At 35.1% G+C, this 23,122-nt stretch overlaps 1 protein-coding gene across 1 annotated transcript in view; it reads right to left on the bottom strand.

Annotated features, from left to right (window-relative positions):
* The window catches only part of muskelin (muskelin 1), a 411,065-nt gene that overhangs the window by 78,139 nt on the left and 309,804 nt on the right, over positions 1-23,122 (bottom strand). Inside the window, exon 18 of the mRNA XM_090406668.1 lies at positions 16,419-16,496. Coding sequence (XP_090262794.1) covers positions 16,419-16,496 — 78 coding nt within the window. The remainder of the gene's footprint in view (positions 1-16,418; positions 16,497-23,122) is intronic.

Below are 23,122 nucleotides of genomic sequence, written 5' to 3'. Positions count from 1 at the left end.
TTCACTTTATGGTTAGCGAAATCTTTAATCATCTCGTCATAATCAGTTTTCATTGCCAGGTCATGTTCTATTGATAGCAAAGCTAAGCCGTTTAATCTTTCCTGGAGCATTGATGATCTACAGAAGCTCTTTATTGCTGAAAGTTTACTAAACGCTCTTTCACTTTCGGTAACTGTTACTGGCATTGTGCAAAAAATTCTGATTGAAGTACATTTCGGGAAAAACACCGTGAAGTTGAAATTTATAAATGGTATTTAATAAATCTAGTCCTGGTATAACATCTTTAAACGTGCCATTATAAATCTTTTTATGTGATAGATTTCGTCTTGCAGAGATGATATTAAATCTTTCAAATCTTTATTTATAAAATTATTGCACGAGTCAGAAATTTCTTGATGATTCATTCTTTCTTTTAGGGTTACACGGTGATCCGCATTCATATTTATAAATTACTAATAAAATAAAACTTGAAGTTTTGACCTCTGTATCGAGGTGATCATCAGAAGGATACAAGTGTATAAGGAACCAAGCTACATGCTCTAGCTCTGTATACTGGTAAACTAAATCTACATAGTTAATTAATCCTTTTCCCTAGCCTGACCTCTAGTGATAAAAAAAAAATTTTTTAAATAAATAAAAATAAAAATAAATAAATACAACTATAATAAAACTGCTAAAGTCCTCATGTATTAATATTCTTCTGGATTTGTACAGTTCTGATTGTTATAATATGATTTCTTTCAGTTGCTGTTGAATGTTACAAACACTTCACCAGATTGTCTTCTTGTAGTAGGATTTTTCTATGGCTAGTTTAGGTTGTTATACAGGTTGTAGATGGGTCCTCCACATTCTTGAAATGGTTAGGCCATCATTTTTGTTGAGATTTGGGTTGTGTTTGAGCATTTCACGACTCTTTAAATTTTCTCTCAAACCAGGTTTTGGTGCAGTGTGACTTGGTATTTTTCCAGTCAATTCTGTGGCATGTTTGGAATGCATGGTCAGAAAAGCCGGTTTTTCCAAAATGGAGGTATTTAATGTGTTGTTTGTGTTCATCTTGTCTGATTGGGATAGTTCGCCCTGTTTCCCCTATGTATGGTATGTTACATGTGCATTGTATTTTGTATACCCCTGGGTGGGCTAGGTGTGGAAGAGGATCTTTAGAACTGAATAGGTGTCTTAACTTATTTGGGGGTTTAAAGGTGGTTTTAATGTTGTATTTGCGTAATGTTCTGTCTATTTTTTCAGAAATGCCTCTAACATAAGGAATCTTTTGTGTTCTGACTGGTATCTTTATGGAGGATCTTGTGAATACTTTTTTACTGTATCCATTTTTTATAAACATTTGGTTGATGATCTTGTATTCCTGGTTTAGAGCGTGTTTATTAGAACAAATTATTAGAGCCTCTGTGTTTAAGGGTGCTTATGACACCTAGTTTTTGTGTTGGGTGGTGGTAAGAATTTTTGTGTATGTATTATATTTTTTTATATCACAAACCGACATCATAAGGAGCAGCCAATCACCCACAAACGAAGTTAGGAGCAACCAACCACCATCGGACCACAGCTTGGTTATCAACCAATCAAACCACAATTTCACCCAAGGTGAACTCTCACTGCAAAAGAAAGGTTTGAACTATGCCATTGCTCCGAGGTCAGTGAACAAACTTGATATCGTTTATCATATCGAAAGTGGTTTAAGATCCCTCCGCACCAAATTTGGCTGATAAAATACGAATGGAAACATCATGCATACTAAATTCAAACAAAAAACTAAGCATCAACTTAAATAAAACCAAAAATCTAGCCCTTAAATCCTTAAAAAAATAACCAAGACATTATAATCACGAAAGCAGATAAAGGCAATGCCGCTGTCCTTTTAGATCGTACAACATATATTGAAAAAATGAACCGTTTGATATCAGACCACAACACCTACCAAATTGTAAACTACAACCCCACAAAACATAACAAAAAAAAAAAACAACTGAATTAATCAAATCCGTCCACACGTAGCCCAAAGAAATAACAAAAAAATTATTACCTCATTATGCCCGTGCACCCAGAATTTATGGCCTGCCAAAAATACACAAACCAGGCACACCACTATGTCCAATTGTTGAAGGAAATGACAGCCCAAATTATCACTTAGCCAAAAAATTAGCAGCCACACTCAAGGAATTGGTAGGTCAGTCCCCTTCCTACATAAAAAATACACAACATTTCATTAATAAAATTAAAAACATTACACTCAACGACCAAGATTTATTAGTCAGCTTTGACATAACTTCCCTTTTCACCAATGTCCCAATCTTGCTCCTACAGAACATATGTCCACACAACATCACGGCCCTCTTTGCCCACGTACTCCGCTATTCTTACCACCACCCAACACCAAAACCAGGTGTCATAAGCACCCTTAAACACAGAGCTCTAACAATTTGTTCTAATGAACAAGCTCTAAATCAGGAATACAAGATCATGAACCAAACATTTATAAAAAATGGATACAGTAAAAAAAGTATTCACAAGATCCTCCATAAAGAGATACCAGTAAGAACAAAAAAGATTTCAGGAATGCTATTACCATTCCTTATGTTAGAGGCATTTCTGAAAAAATAGACAGAACACTATGCAAATACAACATTAAAACCACCTTTAAACTCCCCAAATAAGTTAAGACACCTATTCAGTTCTAAAGATCCTCTTCCACACCTAGCCCACCCGGGGGGGGGGGGGGGTATACAAAATACAATGCACGTGCAACATACCATACATAGGGGAAACAGGACGAACTATCCCAATCAGACAAGATGAACACAAACGACACATTAAATACCTTTATTCCGGCCTTTCTGACCACGCACTCCAAACATACCACAGAATTGATTGGAAAAATACCAAGTCCTTACACCGCACCAAAACCTGGTTTGAGAGAAAATTTAAAGAGTCATGTGAAATGCTCAAACACAACCCAAATCTCAACAAAAATGATGGCCTAACCATTTCAAGAATGTGGAGGACCCATCTATAACCTGTATAACAACCTAAATTAGCCATAGAAAAATCCCACTACAAGAAGAAAACCTGGTGAAGTGTTTGTAACATTCAACAGCAACTGAAAGAAATCATAGTATAACAATCAGAACTGTACAAATCCAGAAGAATATTAATACATGAGGACTTTAGCAGTTTATTGTAGTAGTATTTATTTTTTTTATTTTTTATTTTTATTTATTTATTTTTTTATCACTAGAGGTCAGGCTAGGGAAAAGGATTAATTAACTATGTAGATTTAGTTTACTGGTATACAGAGCTAGAGCATGTAGCTTGGTTCCTTATTCACTTGTATCCTTCCGATGATGACCTCGATACAGGGGTCAAAACGTCAAATTTTATTTTATTAGTAATTAATATAATAATCTGTTCAACACGTGTGTTTTTGTGTCCCTAAATTTATAAATATGATTGATGATTCATTGTTTGAAAATTTAATATTGATGAAAATAAATTCTGAATGTTTTTTAAAGATGTGAAATGCATGTGAAGTTGCAAAATAATTGTATTCAGTATAACAAAATATACAGTCCTTTCAAAATGTCCTTGTGTATCATCCCCATGTGCATTTTCTTCATCTGCTAGGTTTATTCTCTTCGCTTTCGACATTTTTCGAAAAATGTTCAAAATGGTCATTATTTCTAAAATGTTCAAGTTCTTTCAGAAGAGACTGAACATTTGCTGTTGCAATATCAATCGATATGGTACTAGATTGCAATATTTTATTTCGTTCGTCAATGGAAGCTAATATTTTAAACCAAATTGTTGCAAAAAGCATTTCTTTGAAATACTTGAAAAATATCGTTTTAGAGCAACAGCTTCAGAATGACCTTCATTTGATAATTTCCCAGTCAAAATTACATCCTCTAAAGCTTTTAAAACACTTGGAAGCTTCTGAACAACTGGGCTAACCGCATCGATTCTACAACTCCAGCGAGTCTGAGATAGAACATGAAGAGAACAGCCAGTTTTGTTCTAATAAAATTTGCTGTCTCATTGGGCTTGAGCTAAAAAAATGCAAATAAACACTCCAAGTTTCCAAAATATATTGTACTTTCCAAACAACATTTGGCTGCATTTATGCCCACTACATTCAGTGAATGTGCTGCACATGGGGAATAAAGAGAAGTTTCGTTTTCTTTTTCAATAAAAGACCGAACACTTTTATTTTTCCACTCATATTTGCAGCATTGTCATATCCCTGACCTCTGCAGTCTTGTAGGTCAATTTCTAGTTGACTGAAGCGTTCTAATAATTCTTTTGCTATATCTTCAGTTTTATGATAAAAATCAAGAAATTCTATAAACCTTTCAAGAATTATCCAATTTTGAGTTAAAGAATCTCTGAAAACATATCGTAGTATTAAAACATTTTGTTCGATATGTGACGAATCTGGAGTTGAGTCACAAATTATTGAATAATAAATGGACTTCTTTCTTTCGCTTCAAGTTTTATTTAATACAAAATTACTGCAAATGTTTTGACCTTTTGTTCTGATTGAATTTATTTTGAGTTTGCCATGATAAATAATGGGCCTGAAGTCGTTGGCCGTTGTTTTGCGATTCTTTTACCTTTTGTAAATGTTCTTTTAGTATGGGATCATAATGCGTAACTAATTCTAATATTCCCCAGAAAGCACCCATTATGTGGATTAACAATTTGTTGATTAGCACCACGAAATGATAAATTTCTGGATGCTAAAAATAAAATTACATGAAGCACTTTTAAGCAATTCATAAATTTTTTTTTTTTTTTGTTTCGTTAATAACTAAATTTTCCATTTTGTTGTTTACTCTGTTACCAGTTAGAGATCATTCTAATTACCTCAAGGATAAGTAGCACTCTTTATGAGATCACGATTTTTCATGATTAGGCAAACGTGTATATAACATTTGCCACTTTTGTTTTAGAGGACAAAACCCTTCTAATTTACTTAAATCGCTGACAAGTTTACTATTTGTATCATTGCTAAATAATAGGCAGGTAACCCAATATAAGGCTTGTTTGCTTGAACTCCAGCGTAACCAGTCTCGAACTAACTGATCATGGCGATTTGATAACTGAGAATAAAGTAAATATGAAGAAAGTTTTCTACCTTTACAATCTTTTGGCATTAACTTGACCATATCATTTAACTCATTCAGATTTTAGTCCTTCAACAACTATTAATTGCTGATTTATATCACTAAAGAAATCTAGCCAAGTACCTGGATCTTCGTAATGTATAACTTCGGTAGCTTCTAAGTTCATAGTCACTTCAGCTTCACCTCCAGTTGACGTAAATTCTTCATATATTAAATCGTTGTTACCAAGTGCATCGGTTGTAGTGCTGATTGTTGCTTCAATTCCAGGTCCAAGCAATTTTTTTCTTTATCTTGAAGGTTTAAATTGTCCCTAGCGTCTATTTCAGTGTTCACTTCAGAGTTAGCTGCTGCAAGTCCATGTGAAGAAGATACTTTATTACTTTTGTCAGCAGTTAAACTATTAGCACATTGTTTACTTGAAATTTCAATATCTTGGTGTTCTTCAGTCTTCAAATATTTCAGTAGTAAATGCTTGTTTTTTAAATCTTCTTTTGCCTTCTCACAATCCCTTTTTTGATTTCCAGTATGATGATACATTTCTGTTGGTCAAATTTTTATTATTAAAAATATAATTTTAATAATTAAAAAATCAAATTAATAAGAATACGTAATTTAATTTTTTAGCGCATGGCCTACACTATACAGTTGCACACTTTACAAACAATAACAAAACCTTCGTCTATCAAAATAATAACAAGAACGAAGCGTTCTGGCAGGGAACATCACTATGAATGCAATTACTAGCTAGTGCAGCCAACTGCAAAACAACCTTGCACGAATGCCTATTGATGCCATCACCTGCTATAACTACAGCAATCTGCGCCGAGAGAATCAGTGTCTTCTGGACATTCACGGCGATCTAAAGAGCGTAGGCGTCTGTCTAAAACAAAACACAGTATCATTCTCGATATGCCATTATTATTTATCATTGTTGTATTATTATCAGAATTAATCAAGGATGATATAGAATATATCATCAATATATCAAGGATTATATAGAAAATGATTCTGTCCTGACAACGAGATGTGATAACGATACCATCTTGTGAGTGTGAAAATTCACAACATAACAATAGTCAATGTCTATAAACCTCCTTTAACATCATGGTCTATAGATGTGATACCTACTTATCAACATCGAACAGTATGGATTGGTGATTTTAATAGCCATCATGAAGAATGGAAGGTACCGTAATAACAACGACTGCGGGACTACCCTCGTTCAATGGGCAGAAATAAATAATATACACCTTGTATTTGATGCCAAAGATAGAAACACCTTTAGATCATCAGCATAGCAAACAGAGTCTAATCCAGACTTATGTTTTGTTTCAATAAACACAGAAGGGCAACCATTACCAGCAAAACGATATGTGCTTTCTAACTTCCCATACAGTCAACATGGACCAGTGTTACTAGAAATTGGCATGACACTACCTATAGCAAGATCCTTTCCACGACCGCGTTGGAATTTTAAAAAAGCAAATTGGAGAAATTTTGTGAATGAATCGGATAAACGTGTTCGGTGGATACTTGCTAGAGTTGCAGAGTACAAGAGATTTGTAGGAGCAATCATATCAACTGCGAAAAAATATATCCCTAGAAGTTACAGAAAAGATTATGTCCCCGGATGGAATGAAGAGAGTGAACATCTCTATAGAGAGTTCCTGAAAAGTGAAGATCCTGAAATAGCAGATGAATTACTACATAGCCTGAACTCATGTCGAAAAACAAAATGGATTGATATGGTTGAAAACCTTGACTTCAAACGATCGAGTAGAAAAGCTTGGAATCTTCTCCAACAACTATCCACAACTAATCTACCTAAAAGAAAAAGCACAATCATCTCCCCTAAGAAAATAGCTAATCAATCGTTAATATATCAAGAGCACCTAGGGACCGTGAACATACCAAGAAAGTTAAGAAAGAACTTAGAGCTTTAAAAATAAATGCCCCTGCTTTCTCACAATATGCCTCAATCTTCAACTATAGATGAAGTAAAAGCCGTCATAAAAGATATCAAAGCAGGCAAGGCCCCCAGACTTTGACGGGGTCCATCCTGAATTTCTGATTAATAGCGGGCCAAATACTATAAAATGGCTCTGTGAATTCTTTTCTGATATATTATTGACAGGCCGACTACCTAGCCAGTTTAAGAAGTCAAAAACAGTTGCTATTCTTAAACCTGGAAAACCACCCCAGGAGGCAAAAAGTTACAGACCTATTGCTTTATTGAGTTGCACCTATAAAATGTTAGAGTGCCTTCTGTACAACAGATTGTCCATACCAATTATGCAGCATGTCCCAAATGAGCAAGCTGGTTTTAGTGAAAAACGTGGTTGCTGTGATCAAGTGCTCACTTTAACATCATACAAAGAAGCTAGATTTCAGAAGCAAGAAAAAACATCAGCTGTCTTCTTGGACCTAACAGCAGCCTATGATACGGTATAGCATGAAGGGCTTATATACAAATTTCTTAGCATTGTCCCATGTAAACAGACTGCACACTTAATTTCCTCCATGCTCACTGAACGTTTCTTTCAAGTTATATTAGGAAATAAAATGTCCCGACAATGAAAACTTAATAATGGTCTTCCACAAGGGTCAGTATTGGCACCCTTACTTTATAACCTATACACATATGACTTGCCTGCTACCATCTCATGCAAGTTCTGTTATGCTGATGACACTGTACTTGCCATTCGACACAAAAACATGAGTCAGACTGAAGACGTACTTACAAAAGATCTGAAAACTGTAGGTGAATATTATAAAAAATGGAGGCTCAATCCAGACAAAAGAGAAGTGTCAAGCTTTCACCTTAATAATCACATGGCAGATGTCACTTTATATATCTTCTTTGAAGGATGTTTACTACGACACAATAAGTTTCCAAAGTACTTGGGCGTTACCCTGGACTGCACGCTCTCTTACAAGCAGCACCTAACAAACGTTTCTGCTAAGTTAAGAACCCGTAATAACATAATACAAAAACTAATAGGCACGACATGGGGAGCAACAGCTGATAATCTGCAGATTACTGCTCTTGGTCTAGTTTTCTCTGTTGTTGCCGAATATTGCTCACCAGTGTGGCTAAATAGCACACATGTTAAACTTGCTGATAGCCAACTAAATAATACAATGAGATTGATTTCTGGCACAATTAAATCAATGCCCACACACTGGCTTCCAGCTCTTAGTAACATTGTTCCACTGAATCTGCACAGGACTAAGGCTCTCTTACAGGAGTATACATTTAGATCTCACATACTTAAGTGTACGACGATTGAGATCAAGACATCCACCACTACAATTATCCCAACTACTACTACATTCTAACTTTGACTTGAAGCAAAAATGGCACAAACAGTGGGAGAGCCATACAGATGACATCACAAAATTTTCTCTCAATGAATTACAAGAAAGTTTTGATGCTTGCTCACACCTCCCACGAAAATCCTGGACTCAGCTTAATAGAATACAAACTGGTCATGGTGTATGTGCAGACATGCTTTTTAAATGGGGTAAACGATCATCCCCGCATTGTGATTGTGGAGCTCAGAGACAGACTGTGAACCATATTGTGACTCAGTGTTATCTCAGAGCATATTCAGGAGACAAATTGGACTTTTTAAGTGCTACACCCGAAGCTATGAACTATCTGACCAATATGGATGTAACCTTTTAATTTTATTGGTTTTTAAAACGACTTTTGATTTTTAATTTTATATGTTATTAAAGTGACAGTGTATTGTACTGCATGTTTTGATATTCATGCCATACGAATAAATAAATAAATAAATAAATACGAGAATTAAAACCATGCATTATAAACACAGTTATGTGTCATGTCAGGCCCTTTTTGATGGTGGGTCTGTGACAAAAGTCTCAGATGTCACCTCCCCCCCTCTCGACGGCCCTAACCGCAGGGGTCAGTTTTGGGACCATTGTTGTTCAATTTGTAGGTTAATGATATTGGGATGGATTTAACTAGTGATATGCAGCTGTTTGCTGATGATGCAAAACTCGGGAAAGCAACATAGAGTCAAGCACATGTTATGGCCTTACAAGAGGACTTGAATAGACTGAAGAAAAGAACAAAACTAATAATAATGGATAATGGTAATAGGGCTTGATAAACACACTTGTCTGCCACATGGAGAGTGGTCCCAGACTTGAGAAAATAGCAGACTAGGTGTTACCCAAAAGTTTGGGAAATTTGAATAGCATGTGAACTGGCTGTAATAAGACCTTCGCCACTAAAAGGGTAAGCAAAAACCCCATTGAATGTTTAAAGGAAGCATTTGGAAGTCAACAAATTTACTGCTGCAGAAAAAAAGTGCATAAAGTTCATAGCAATCAAGTCAATGTTGATCGTTTTTGTTTTGACATCCAAGACACTGTCCATAAGGAATTCTCCCCCCCCCATTCCCAGTCAAACTGTCAATGGGAAATTTTACCATGAGGTTTTGAAGTGACTAAGGGAGAGCATTCGGTGCAAATGTCTAGGCAAGTGGAAGAACAACTTACAGGAATGCATGCAAACATGGAAAAACTGCTGGGATTGCTGTATACATATATGCTCAAGGGAACACTACTTTGAAGGAAACAGCAGAAACTAGAGGTAGGGTAAGCAATTTTTTTTTATGGTCAAATTCCTCAAACTTTTGGATAGCACCTCTTATTTTTATATTCAATAAAAAATTGTAATTCTTTTTTTATTAAATAAAACTACTAATGGAACTCCTACTGACTTATTGAAACATTAAAAAATGGGAAGGGGATTGTCCATTGAGCATATATATTTTTTGTGTGGTTTTGTATAATTTGTTGGGCCCTGATGATAAACTGTGACAATAATCAATAATTTCCAATAATTCTGAATGGAAGACTGTCAATGTTCTCAGTTGAGATGATAACTTTGCAATCACCTAAGCAAACATCTCAAGTGAGTTTTCATTGACAGCAGTGATTGTTATGCTTAAGATACCTTGGAGAACATTCTCCTTTTGGCATAACAATCTACTTCATGTTAGAACTTAAAGGATTTAGCTAGAAATAAATTTTTCGATAAAAAGAGAAAGATACTCCCTAAGACTAAGGTCTTTAACATACTGTTTCCTCCAGTTGTCAGTGCTTTCCATTGCAAAGAAAACTGAAACTATTGTTGAAAGTTTTTCACTTGGTTATACTATAAATTAAAGATACCAAGAAATTATATATTCGATTTAATCCTTTATCCAAGTGCAAGCAAACAAAGTTTGCACCAGAAGTATTTTCACGACTGGGGCAACACGTAGTAAAAGTGGTATAACTTCACATCTCTTGCCTTAGTATCTCATAATGCAAAGCACATCTCCTTGCAGACATGTATAATGCTATGCGTTATGCGAAGGGTCACTACCCAGACCGTTTTTGACCTTTATTGAGGTCTCATCAGTGGGAGCCAGACCCAGAGGTGATACCAAGGTTGATGTAATGCAGATGTCATATTTTCATATAAGAGTTGCCAAAAGGTGTCACACATTATTATAATACAGGTAATCCTTGCTTAATGCGGCGAAATTAATTGCGGCAAGCAATCCCTTGATATACACGGCAAGAGTTTTGATTAACACGCCTTTAACCCTGCAGATCGCAGCTGATCTGACAGATACATGCAAAATGTTTAACATAAATATTCTTACACAATTCAGTGTATAGTTTAGAGGTCATGAGTAGCTGTGCATTCATATGTTACGAGTGATATTCCGCAGTTTTTTGCTGTCAGTTTGGTTTAACATGTTATGTAAAGGTTTGTAATATTTGACGATAAATTGTATCTCAGAGATACTGCAACCTCCAATGTCAGTATAGTATGGTTTAGTTTTTTTTTTTTTTTATTCTTTGTTCAATAATTTCTAGATTGTAACTGAAAATAAATAAACCACCATGTATTACTGAAATAGAGAGCCAAAGGCTTATTTATCATATATGTCCTCTAGGAGATGTGCTTTACATTTATGGAAAATACTAAGGAAAGTGATCTGGAGCTTATTCCACCTTTACTAGAAGTTGCTCATAAGGTTGCTTATGGATGCATCTGCCGAAACTTTTAGTTTCAATATATTCAGCACGAAACTCTTGTAGTTTCTATATTCGGCTATGAAATAATGTTGGATTCAACATCCACTTAATTTGTACCATCATGTATTATATTTGCAGTGTTTTTTCTTTATGTTTTATTGCTTATTTGCCAAGGTCTGGAGAGTCATTTTGCTTGTTATCATAAAATTTATGCCGATAAGAAAAAAACTAAAACTGTTTAAACGACTCTTGATAACTTGTTTTGATAAAAAAATTGCAGTAAATAATGTAGGTACAAGTATTTATTAAACATTTGCTTTGCATTCATTTTTTATCTTTCCTAAGAGTACCATATAAAATGAATTATTAATACAGTAATCGATCATGGACGAATTGTAATTTTTACCTTGATTATTAGATTTGATTAACGTGGTAACATCAAGGGATTAATTAACTGCGTTAATCGAAGGTTACTTGTACTCTGGATTAGAGATAATGAGTTGTTGAAAGTTTTTCACTTGGTTATACCATAAATTAAGTTATACTATATACTACTGCATTACTTCAACCTTAGCATAACCTCTGGGTCTGGCTCCCACTAATGAGACCTCAATAAAGGTCGCAACCTTTCTGGTTAGTGACTCTGCCCATAACGCATAGCATTATACATGTCTGCAAGGAGATGTGCTTTGCATTGGAGTCATACCACCTTTACCACGGAGTTGCCCCAGTCTTGAAAATATTGAAAATATTTCAGGTGCAAACTTTGTTTGCTTACACTTGGATAAAGGATTAAACCAAGTATATAATATCTTAGTATCTTTAATTTATAAAATTGAAACTATATTTCATGTTTTAGGCTGCGTGAAGGTTTCTAAGAACACCAAATGGTCCAATGTTGATTATCAAATTATATTGTGTGTGTTTTCCAGAAATGGATATTACTTTCTTAATACAGTAGAGGTCAGGCATAGACATTTCTTCTGCACGCACGCACGCACGCACGCACGCACGCACGCACGCACGCACACACACACACACACACACACACACACACACACACAAGATTTTACAAAGAACACTGGTCAGAGTGATAAGTTGGGCTCTGTTTGCTAGTTTTGGATTCTTTCCTAATTTCTAAAGCGGTCTACAGATTCACGCCTTATTCTATTAACCTGGAAAACTGATCCTCAGTAAGTATTTTGTTATATAGTAAGAAGAAAAAATCCAGGAATCCAGAAAAATAGTATTTTATCTTATAATGGATATCATTAAAACCCTATAATACTAGCATAGGAGAGCAAAAGTTACTGTATTACATGAAATGGCTGCTTATGGTACTGTCCGACAACAGACCACAAATTTTCCAACTGTTGTACAAGCAAAATAGTTAATACTTTAAAAACTAGAATTTTCATAAAAGAAAAGCTAATTTTCCAACATGTAACAATAAATACTCATCCCACGAAACACACTGATTAACCTATTATTGGAATGGATTCACCTTCTTCTGCCATGCATAGAAGTGTCGAAGGGTCTCGCATCTGTGGTCTGAGGTAATCACTTCTTTTGTTGTTCTCTGAATATCAAAAATTTAGCGTGATATGAAGCTGTTGAGGTTATTTTTGTAAAGCTTTCTCTTAGATGTCTGTAATTGGTATCAACCACTGCATCCATAAATTCTGGATTCAAAGAATATAATTCTATATCTGCTCTTCTTTTTTGAAATCTTATCCAATACCACTTATGTAATGGTTGTATGACTGGCAGATGGTTTCTAGACAGTTTTTGACTGACATATAACTTAACATGCTTAGGCTTCAGCATGTTTATAGACTTGAGATTCAATGTGGTATCGTACCCATCAAATAGGGTTGGTGAGATGGATAGGAGGGTGGTTGACGGAGAGATATCAGAGAGTGGTTTACTCGGGAGTAGAGTCCACAAGACGGCCTGTGACTAGTGGTGTGCCACAAGGATCTGTTCTTGGACCACTGCTGTTTAATTTGTTCATAAATGATATAGGAAATGATCTGAGAGGAACAGTTCATTTGTTTGCGGATGATGCGAAGTTGGGTAGGGCAATAGTGAATGCAGATGACGTCAAAATTTTGCAGGATGATGTGGATAGATTGGAGGTCTGGGCTAAGGAGAATGGATGTCAGTTTAATGTGGCAAAATGTAAGGTTATGCATTTTGGGGTGAAAAGATTGGAGGCAGTTTACTGCATTGGTGGAACCCTGCTCCAGGAAATTGATGAGGCACGAGATTTAGGAGTGTTGGTGGATAGGGAATTGAAATTTAGGGGACACATTGCAAAAGTGACCAAAACAGCTCATCAAATCACTTGGTTGCTGAAGAATACGTTGACAAGCAGAGACAAGCAGGTTATTGTTCCTCTCTATCGAGCCTTGATAAGACCCCATCTAGACTACTGTGCTCAGATTTGGTCACCTAGGTTTCTTCTTGATGGGGAGGATGTGGAGAGGATCCAGAGGCGAGTGACCAAGATGATAGCAGGTCTGTGGAATGAACCGTATGAGAACAGGTTGAGGATTTGTGGGTTGCAAAAATTGGTTGATAGGCGGAGGAGGGGAGATATGATTGAGACATTCAAATTACTGAAGGGTTTCTATAAAATTAATTCAGAAGATATTTTTGAGAACAGGGCTGGTTGTGGGAGGACTAGGGGACATCCATGGAAACTGGGCAAAAGTGTGGTTAGTAAAGGTGTTAGAGCTGGGTTCTTTACTTTTAGAGTAGTGAATGAGTGGAATGCGCTCCCTGAGTCTGTAGTGGATGCTGTGACAGTGAATGAGTTTAAGGCGAGGTATGATAGATACTGTATGAATGTCAGATAGTTGTGATGAATATGATTTGGGGCCTCCCTCGATGAGTCTAATGACTCCCTGGAGTTGCCCGTAATAATAGTAATAATAATATACTCCATGCTCTGTTTTGATCTTTAACACACTAGTACTTGGAGTTCTGGATAGTGGAAATTGAGATAATGATGTTTTCAGATATGTAGTTGTTGCATGGACAATACAATCTGTTAATTCTACTAGTTGTGAAAAGGTAAGAAAGTTATAGTCTGGAAAATTTTTCACCTGGACATCAATGAAGAACATGGCTCCTGTGAAATATACTGCAAAGCATAGGAAACTGAACTTCCATATGTTCTCTTCAAATTCACACGACAAATGGAAGGATAACAAGAATAGATTTTAAGAGCTATTGTAGAGATGAGTGGGTAGGCATATGAAAGGTGCTACTGCTTTTAATCAGAGGAATGCTATGCCCTCTTTCATATAAGTACTTTCTCCCATTGGTGTTTGGACAAAACATAAGTCCATTAAAGTTGCACATAAGTATGAGGAGAGGCATCTGCAATACAAGATTATCAATGCAGGCCAGAGTTAACTCACAACCTGGTATACATATATGGAACATATTGTAATAAGAAATTTTGTTGCCAGGTTAATAGCCATTACTTCTACAGTAGTGTTAAATCAGATGCGATGAAAAGTGGTATGACTGCACATGAGGATAACAATTCCTTCACGAGCAGGCCCAACTCCAATTCTGTCACTGTAAATAAGATCTCAAAATAGCATATGATAAGGTTCCAAGAGAAACGCTGTCCAAAGCACTATAATTATATAGTTAAATGTTTGGTCTCTTTAGAGCAGGGTTTCTGGACTATGTAAAAATAAAAAAATTACAAATAAAATCCTTAGCCTACCCATTGTACAAATGTACTATAGGTTTACTAATGACCTTTCGTGGGTGAGAACTATATAAAAAAAAAAAAAGAATAAATAAATAAAAATGGGATATAATCCAAAGCAATATAAACCTTACAAATAAGATGTGAGTCAGCAGTTCGAATTGAAGGTAGTAAAAGAAATGGTTAGACATAAGACAACTGTTATTCACCTATCATATGAAAGAAAGTGACATTAAACCTGTTATCAAAGTTTAAGATATTCACAACTCAGCTCTTTGGGAAAATTGGCATAAAAAAAGACAATATGGAAATAGACAGGAACGTTGAAAACAGTAGCATCCAGAATGGAGAACTTACAGAAAAAGTTAAAAATTTCAACTATTTAAACACAACTTTTAGTGGAGCTGACAAAAGAATAAAGTTGTTATAGCGGGGGAGTAAAGTGAATATTTATATCTAGGTTCCTAATCATAGATACTTTTCATTTGTGTGGTTTATTACTGAAAATAAAATAAAATAAAATATTTTATTACATTTTATATATTTTATAAAAATACATGAAATTAAATTTTATATATTTTTTATGAATTTATGAAAATTTATATTTATGAAATTTTATTTCATCAATATTTCATTACAGTCAAAACACTAAACAAGCTATATACAAGAAAAAGTAATCAAACCAATATTAACTCATGGATCTGAGAGCACGGTTAGAAATAAAACGGTCAATCACAAGCTGAAGACCATAAATGCAAGAATTCTGATATCAGTAGAATGAATACATGTAATCAATGGAAGAATATTAAAAATGAAGATATCAGAAATGAATCTGGCATTGTTAGCATTCAGGAATGTGTGATCACAATCTCGGGTAGTGTAGTCACTTTAAACAGAATGGGAAAGGAAAAATTAGCAAAACAGGTGTTTGATACCAGGATGGCAAGAAAAAGGGCAAAAAGAATAACCAAAATGAATTGATGCAGTTAGAAGTGCCTTACAAGATGAAAATATAACATCTGGCAATATTCGAATCCTGACAAATAAGACTGTGATAATAATAATACCGATTTTTCATGTAGCACTATCGTAGTATCCTGTACTCACCCCATCCATTAATTTGATAATGTCAACAATTATTCTATACTATCATATTTATAAAGTATACTAACGTTATTCAAAGACATTTGAGCAACAGCCTATTCCTGGATAAGCATCCAAAATTAAGAACTGTCACTTAGTCAGGACAATCTTGGTACCAAAATCATGTGAAAGGAATAAACCAAACAAATTAAAAGTTAGATCTATGACTAGGAACCTGGATTGTAAATGAACAATGACCAGTTGCTTACGTTTTAACCCAGTTTGAGAAGTATATTTATCATCGCCACCTAAAGATACTAGTTTTCTATCAACAATTTCTGAATTTTTCTACTATTAATGATGTTTACAAGAGATTAATTTTAATTTAACAATGGAATTACCTGTAATGACCAAAAATCATCTAGTCTCATTTTTGGTAGATTAGATCTCCCAGGATTTCCTCCAAACAGATAGTGCACCTAAAAAAGAAAAGGTACACAATGCTTATTTAATAATGATAATTTAATAAGATAAAGCTTAATAAACAAACAGTATTTAAATTAAGTCTCTTTAATGTAAATTTTTTAGTATTAAAAAAAATGATAATCAATGCATCCCTCGTTACATGTAAAGTATGATGACCAAAATAGACTAACCCAATCAATTATAGGAATGCGGTCTGCACAGTTAGCCTAGTGGCTTTGTGCTTTGCAACCATATGCCTGGGGAAGGAGTGTCCTATGTTCGATTCCCGTCGATGATGCGAGGAACTTTAGGATCTTCCTCAGCCATAGCCAAGTTAGCCGGTCTTGGGCGTGGACAACAGGGTTTTTTCCTGCCAGTTTATCTAGTGTTTTTCATCCCGCAAGCAGGCAAACCAGTCTGAGGACACACGGATTACAGTCAGGAATACTGACCCAGCTATAGGTCTGGTTCGTCAGTCTATGCCGGTTCCAGAGCCCAGATAAAATTTGGGGGACTGAGATGGTGCTGTACCTCCCCTAAAGGGGACTCATGGCATAGTTCTATCATCATACAATTATTATTATTATAGGAACGCATAAGAAAAAGAGCACATAAGAAAATATTTTCTTGTTTCTGCATATAGTGCACTTAATAATATGCAACCAACAGCTGCATATATATTAAGTTACTTTACATGTATGCTTTGCGTGTATGTTGAGTATAGTATAGTGAATACTGCATAATAGTGTAGCAAATAATTAAATCACCATGAGTTACAGTGGCTTTCTACTGTAAGCCACTATCACAATGCGTTAAACTGGCTTATAGCAGAAAGCTCTAGAATTTAGGAACCTTTCAATGCTCAAAATACCTATCATATCTCATTTTGTGCATTTACTGCTCAGTTTGCAAACACATTCTATACCCACAGACTCCCAAAAAAATCTGCTCCTTACTCCTTTGTTCACAAAACCCTTATATATCTTTCTGGGATTGGCTCTGATCCTCTTATCACCCAGAGCCCTGATCAATATTTCCCCTCTATCTATCTGAGAAACTTCCATCACAAGCTTCAATTAATCATATTTCTTCTCGTGTTCACACCTGCCATATTCTGGAAATCACATTCCCTCACTCTATTCTTATATTTGATGACTCTCACTACAGTAAATACAATAAGAACAAACTCACTCACTAAAACAAATTACCAAAAACTAACTAAAGCACCACAAGTACACTGGTATTAAAAAAAAAAAAAAATTATACAGTAAACTTTTGTTATAACCAATTATTCCTGTGTAGTCACAGTGCATTAAGGATAGTGAAAGCAAATGATAGTTATTTCAATTTCCCCTAGGTATTCAGGAGAGTAGATTGTGCACAACAGTCCAGTGCAGCCTAATCAAAGCCTTACACAATGGCACAGTTACATTCTTAATTTAATAAGACAGCAATCCTATGAAGACTTTCAGAACAATGGAAATTTCTCTTAAAATCTGCTCTTTAACAAATATCATGAATCCCTCGTCTTTCCATTTCATAGATTGTAGTGTCATTGTAGTATATTACACTTAATAATTAAAATGCACAATTTTATACTTGCTAATGTTAAAATGATAATCGCCTCCCCATCATCACCAAATCCAGTGAATCAGCCTATTGAAATAATTCTAAAGTCATACCACATTGCATCAGAATACTTCACTATCACTTTTCCCAATTTTGCAGTATCTACAAACAACAGATTACCTTCCTTCAAACTTTTTATTATATCATAAGAATACAAAATTAAACAGCAGTAGCTCTCGAACATTACTTATTTCCTTCCTTATCTTTGAAACAGCATTTCTTGATTACAGCCTGTTGATATCTAATAGCCAAATGTCTTCATTCTCCTCAGTTTCAATACCATTCTGTCACATAGAGTTCTATCAAATGCTTTTGCAAAATCCAAAAAAATTACAATATATGCATGTCTCCTGTCTAATGCAATTATTCTTCTTATAAACGGTACCAATTATTAGCACACAATCATCCATAACATACCACATCACATAGGAATCTCTACAGATGATTATGCAGAGATTTACTTTCATCAATTTCATCTTGAATTCTTACTCATCAACCTCTCTGACATCCTCACTATTATAATGAATCCCAAGTTAATCTATAGTTTGATACCACTAATTTCCTTTATGCACTGACACTATCTTTCACTCCTCAGGATCTTTTCCTGCTGCATAACTCTCAATGAACAACAACATCAAGTGCAGTATTAGTTCCTTCAAACATGTTCTTAATATACATGGAGATGTACCATCCAGTCTTACAGACTCATTAATATCAATATTACTTAATATCTCAAACACTCAGCATTCAGAAACTTCGCAAGTCTCTTATCTTTCTTCATTGTTGTATTCAATGCTATGCCTTTCTCCTAACAAGGAACACACTGATAAAATAGTCATTTATTTCTTAATTTAATTTTTAAATATTTTTTTATTTCTTTATTTTTGCATAACATAAGAACTCCACTTTATAAAGACAATCACATAGTCTGTTGATTAGAGAGTGGATACGTTAATCATGACCAGCCAAGCTGGTCTATACTGCACCATATGCTGCTGTAATCCCAAGTAATCATCGCTAACAACCGGCATCATTCTTCAATATTCATTCTTCTTTTTAATTGGCCACAATTAAAAAGAAAATCAAAAACTTCCTAGAATTTTATTTGGCTGTAGATTTTCATATTCAATGTTCTCCCTCTTTACCAAACCTGTCACTTTTCTTGCTTGTACTTAACGCTTGTCGTGCAATTATGGTGGACCATTTTCCTGCTTGTGCCTCTTTCATATCTTCCGCAATATTAGTCTTGCATAATTTCATTATTGTTTCATTTCTCATCAACTCTTAAGCTTTTGATCTAGCTCTAGAAATGCAGCCTGACATAGCTGCTTTGAAAGGGTTTGAATTAACTCCCAGAAGCTATTCCTCTCCTAGCTCTTCACATCATGATAAGTCCCAAATGGCCTCCTTAACTTGTCACAAACTACAACTTTGTAGTTTCACATATTATCTTTCCTCACTGGGCAAAGCATTATTCAGTTCATTATACAGTTCTGTTCATCTTGTAAAATGGCTAACTCCTTTTCAGTTTGAAAAGCAACTATAAAGGCTGCTCGAATCTGAGATGGTTCAAATTTAGGTCTTTCCAACAGAAGCTAAGTACTTTTTATCATTCTCACAACTGCAAGAGGTGTCTGGTAGCATAGATACTTCATTTACTATCACAACTTCAAACACTATCACCAAGTCAAGTTCTCACGCTCACTCCTGTTCCCTTAATGAGAGCCTGTGTTAAGGCAATGGCCCTAAGCAACTTGATTCAATGGTCTTACTTTCATATGCTCTTTTTTTATTTCCAATTAATGTCATAAAAATTAAAATCTTCCATGATGATAACCATCCTCTGCTTACTTGCTCAGCCATCTTGTTGTTCTCTTCCTTCACATTTCCAGGCATATAACAGACAACCAAATACTGCAACCTATTCAACTACCCATCATTACAAGCCTCTAAGCCATTGTTAGTGGTGTGTCCTCCTGCATTACTACTCATAAAGGTAACAGTTTATATTATTATTATTTATGGTTAGAGTCATGGGATCAGCAAATCACAAACTCTTTGTCCTCATCTCTAACACTTCTGGCATTTATATATAAGCATAATTTCTATACCTTGGATTTAAACAGCATAGCAATCTTTTCACCCTCCATTCTCTTTCATACTTTTTGCATCTTCATTCCCTTAATGTACTTAATTTTGGTTCTTTCGAGAATGCACCTAGTGACAACTCTTCCTCTTTAGAAATCTCCACATCCAATTCTCTCTTAACATTCTGATCATTTATGGTGTTAACATCATTTACAGATTTCCATTTCTATAGGGCAACACAATTTTTTCTCACCTAATAGCAATCTAATAAATGTCACTCTTAATTAGATACAATTCTTTTTTGTCATTCAATTCCCTTTTACTTTTAAATCTTTGTCAGGACATCACCATTTTTAATTCCCTCTTCATTCATATTCTAGTTATCATATTCTTCTCCAATTACTGCCGTCTTCTTCAACTCTATTATATCTAGGCAAGAAGCCCCATGACATTTTGCCTCTCACTACTGCCAACAACACTTAAAAAAAAAAAAAAAAAAAAATGATAATAATAAAATCCTATACCACATAATTTACACTGACCACTCATTTGTCTCTTCTCCAGCCATCCAATGCTGACTTACAGATTCCTAAAAATGCTCATCAGTCTTAATTTTCTCCTGACTTATTTCACCTAATAGCAATCTAATAAATGTCACTCTTAATTAGATACAATTCTTCTTTGTCATCCAATTCCCAACTCCATTCCATCTGTTTATGTACGAATAGTCTTGCTACACCCTTTGTCCAAAAAAGAAACCAAACTTTTGAAGAAAATAAAACACAGGCCAATTATAATTATTCAAATAATTTATTTCAATCAATATACTCTCCCTCAGCTTCGATACGGCATTTGGCACGGTCAATTAATTCGTTAAATGAGTTTTTGATATCGGTTTTTGGGATACTGTTGGGGGTCGTGGTTACTGCCACGTGAACGTTTTCAATGGTGTCATATCGCTTTCCTTTCATCGGCAAATGAAGTCGGGGGAAGAGAAAGAAGTCACAGGGTGCTAAATCAGGTGAATACGGCAAGTGATCCAACACACAAACTTGATTTTTGCTCAAAAATTCTCTCACAATCTTCGAACAATGAGATGGTGCATTATCGTGCAAAAGTGACCAGCTGCCTGCATGACAATATTCATGCCATACTTAACGAATTCTCGCTATCAATCGCTTCAAAATTTCGAGATAAAACTCGCCATTGACCATTTGGACAGGCAGAACGAATTCTTTGTGAATAATGCCCTTGGAATCATAGAAAAAAATCAGCAATTTCTTTACTTTTGACTTCTCCAAGCAACTTTTTTTTGGATGCCCCTCTTCTGGTGGTCTACACTCAGCACTCTGTTTCGGGCTCATACTCAAAACACCATGTTTCGTCACCAGTAACGATCCTTTCAAGGAAGTTTGAGTCCTTATGAATAGTTTTAATGAGGTCCTTGCAGTGTTCAATTTGATACATTTTTTGGTCATCGGTCAACTTGTGGGGAACAAATTGCGAATTCAATTTACAAAGGCCCAAACTCTCAGTCAAAATGTTGTGCACAATTGATTTTGGAATCCTCAATTCATCTTCAATCAATCTCACAGACGATTTTGGGTTTTCTTTGATGAAATCACGCACTTTTTGAATGTTAACTTTGCCCAGTCCAGCTTTTCGTCAACCTCAAGCATCTCATAAACCACTTTGAAATCGCTTAAACCACTCATAAACTTGAGTACAGGATAAGCATTCATCACCGTATGATTTTTGAAGCATTTGATGCATTTCGGTAAAACTTTTACCAAGTTTAACACAAAAGTCAATTGCAGCTCTTTTAGAAACTCATTTTCCGAACTGTTCTTCAAAACATGCTGTCACTCTTGGCACTATAACTCTACTTCTAATAAAACAGTTGACAACACTAATGAAGGTTGCTGCTTTCGACAACAAAAGATACAACAGGTGCTGCCACTAGTTTCTTCTATTTTCGAAAAGTTCGGTTTCTTTTTGGACAGAGGGTGTACTTTCACTCTATCATTTTTAATTTCATTCACTCTTCCCACTTTTGCTTACTTCCTCATCACTTCTATATGTACTCTTATCTCTCTCTCTCTCTCCCTCTAAAATTATGTTTTTTCTTTCATTACTTTCAGCAACTCTGTTCTCTCTTTCTCTCTCCAGATTCTATTCACTCTTTTTTTCTTCTTCTTCTCACTTTCACCTTTTACTTTTCCTCCTTTTCATTTCTTCTCCGTTGCTTATTCACATTCTTATACTTTCTCACTCTTCCATGCATTAATAAACCTTGTTACTCTACAGTTGCATTTACTTTCTTACCTACAAACATCACACATCTCCAATACATCTGCAAAATAACCACACATTGACACTGTCTAATGTATCCTATGTTCATAAGCACATCTAATGAAGAATACAAAGTAACTGCAACACAGAAGCAGGCTGAATGTTCCCCCAGTTCCTTATTTGCCTAGGCTTGACAAAACATTAATTTCATGGCAATCACTTTCATTTGAAGTCTTAACTCAACTATGCCTTTCTTGTTCACCTTAGCTGAAGTCCACAAGAAACAGCTTAGATGTCAATAAAGAAAAAAGCATCGCAAAAACTCACTAACTTTTGTTAGAAGCCCTCAGTTGTGCCATCAATATATCAAACTCTCTTTGTATCACTCCCATTTTCATTTATTAACAATATACTAAAAAAAAAAAAAATTACAATTGCTTATAATATGTCTTAATAAAAAAGACATGCATGTTGTTTAACATGTTTTTGATGGGCTGTGTTCCTTGTTGACTAGAGCAAAATATGCAAAATGAGATTAGACACTTGCCAGAGTGTGAAAGAATAAAATGAAAGACAGCTCAGAAAAGGAGGTGGTGAATAACTCAAGAGTGATGTTGATGTATGGGATTCC

This window comes from Typopeltis vanoorti, chromosome 16 (assembly GCF_054136105.1).
Source record: "Typopeltis vanoorti isolate ZY-2024b chromosome 16, IOZ_Tvanoo_1.0, whole genome shotgun sequence".
Lineage (NCBI taxonomy): Eukaryota > Metazoa > Arthropoda > Arachnida > Uropygi > Thelyphonidae > Typopeltis > Typopeltis vanoorti.
Note: the sequence above shows the minus strand (reverse complement) of the source record. Positions and strands in the feature narration are given on the sequence as shown.